Genomic DNA, 2500 nt, shown 5'->3' on the forward strand with positions numbered 1-2500 from the left:
TCGGCGGGGAGACCGTCGCTCAGGGCAACCAGCATCCCTGATGCAGGAGACTCCAGCACGGCGTCACGGATACGCTGGCTCTCTCTGGAGACGGACTCCCACACAGCCTCAAGCTCAAACTCCACCTCCCTACGGACACCAGGAGAGGAGGAGGAGAGGAGAGGAGGAGGAGGGGAGGAGAGAGGAGAGGAGAGGAGAGGAGAAGAGAAAGGAGAGGAAGAGAGGAGAGAGGAGAGGAGAAGGGAGAGGAAGAGAGGAGTGGAGAGGAGAGAGGAGAGGAGAGGAGGAGAGAGGAGAGGAGAGGAGAAGGGAGAGGAAGAGAGGAGTGGAGAGGAGGAGAGAGGAGAGGAGAGGAGGAGAGAGGAGAGAGGAGAGGAGAAGAGAAGGGAGAGGAAGAGGGGAGTGGAGAGGAGGAGAGAGGAGAGGAGAGGAGGAGAGAGGAGAGGAAGGGAAAATAGGAAATTAAAAACAAAAAACACACTCCTCATCTAAGCCAAACAAACCATCACTGCCTCACACTTCACACACATATACTCAAAACCACCCATCCACACACACACACACACACACACACACACACACCTCAAAATCCTCACGCACACACTCATCTTGTCCACTAGAGGTCAGCAGCATCTCAACCAACAGAGCCAATGACTGTAAAGCACATGGACACCATGGCATCACACACACACACACACACACACACACACACACAGACCCTGAAGAGATCTAGAACATGGACACCATGGCATCACACACACACACACACACACACCCTGAAGAGATCCAGTTGATGGACAGCATGGCATCACACACACATACTGCTCTGTGGGACCAAGGGGGCAGCGAACGTTCGGAGAGTGTAGACAGTATGGCCGCCGCCATGCTAAATAGTAGACCGTGGCTAGCTGGCCATTCCATTGAATCATATGGGGCGTAAGCGCCACTTTTGACATCAAATAACGTTACAGCTGAAGCGTTTTAAGCCTTTATATGAACATTTTCTATTATCGGAGTGCATACCACATTGTGAAATTGGCGTCATAATAAACTGTTTTATCGGCAGAGTAATACACTTTTTCCGAAATCAATGCTAACGTGGGAATGCGCATACATCCATAGAGAGTAAAGCGTCGCCATAGGTCAGACTTGGTCAGACTACGTGCCTACGTCACATATACGACACCTGAGCCTGCGCAGGAGACCTATGACGGAAATAGTAGACAAAAAAAAAAACCTTGAAATTTGCTTCCTCGGTCTCTGCTGCTGTCTACGTGATAGCTCTGTCCATATCTTTTAGGCAGGGATCACATTAGCCAGCGGCAAGCGGCAGCGGCAAGCGTAACGCAACGCTCAGACCATAATAATAAATCTAAACATTCTATCTCGTTCCTAAGTGCAATCTTTGTTGCTACGTCCTCAGACGAATCTGATTGGTTAAAATGCCCAAACATTCTAAAACTGATTATGACGAGCCGAGCGTTGCGCTTCAAAGTTGAAGCAAGTTCAACTCTCAATTTGCTCAACGCCAGCGTTACGCCAGCGTTGTCACCGCTGCCGCTGGCTAGTGTGATCCCCACCTTACTGTCTATGTGTGGGAGCAGAGCAGCTAGCAAATGAGCTCATCTGGTGTGCTCTTTTACACGGCCAATGTGTCTTTACAGTCATTCAGCTGGAGGAGGCAAACACAAACACACAGGGTTCATGGCCAGGTGATACAACCTTCACACACACACACACACACACACACACACACACACACACACACACACACAGAGACACGTCAATAATGCCTTTTGCACCTGTGAGCTAGAGGGAAAAGCAGAAGATTCACATTCACTGCACACACACACACACACACACACACACACACACACACACACACACACACACACACACACACACACACACACACACACACACACACACACACACACACACACACACACACACACACTAGTTCCTTCGGGCCACAGCCAAGACACTCACAACAACCCAGATGCCTAGCAACAGGATCAGACATCACACAGACGCAGACAAAGGCACACACACACACACACACTTACACACACACACACACACTTACACACACACACACACACGTCCTGAGCCACAGGCGCTGCATCTCTGCCTACCACTCAGCAACATCATGAATACTGGGACTCAGAGAGAGAGAGAGCACACAGCGAAATAAAACATGCAGGAATGAAAAACTGATGAATGAAATACAAATGGAAGGAGCGAGAGAGAGAGAGAGAGAGAGAGAGAGAGAGAGAGAGAGAGAGAGAGAGAGAGAGAGAGAGAGAGAGAGAGAGAGAGAGAGAGAGAGAGAGAGAGAGAGAGAGAGAGAGGGAGAGAAAAGGAGATGGGTGTGTACAGTAAGTGTACTGTATGTGTGTGTGTGTGAGGGGGGGAAGAGAGAGAGGCAGTGCAGTTACATGCAACAATCACATTTCACCCCCATTATGCTCTTCATTCCCATTCTGATTCCTGAGTACTC

The 2500-nt window shown here is 49.6% G+C and overlaps 1 protein-coding gene across 1 annotated transcript in view; it reads right to left on the reverse strand.

The window, feature by feature from the left end:
* The window catches only part of cep89 (centrosomal protein 89), a 52750-nt gene that overhangs the window by 1449 nt on the left and 48801 nt on the right, over window positions 1-2500 (reverse strand). The window contains exon 18 of the mRNA XM_062525420.1: window positions 1-129. This exon is cut by the window's left edge and continues 1449 nt beyond it. Coding sequence (XP_062381404.1) covers window positions 1-129 — 129 coding nt within the window. The remainder of the gene's footprint in view (window positions 130-2500) is intronic.

This window comes from Sardina pilchardus, chromosome 21, assembly GCF_963854185.1.
Source record: "Sardina pilchardus chromosome 21, fSarPil1.1, whole genome shotgun sequence".
Classification (NCBI taxonomy): domain Eukaryota; kingdom Metazoa; phylum Chordata; class Actinopteri; order Clupeiformes; family Clupeidae; genus Sardina; species Sardina pilchardus.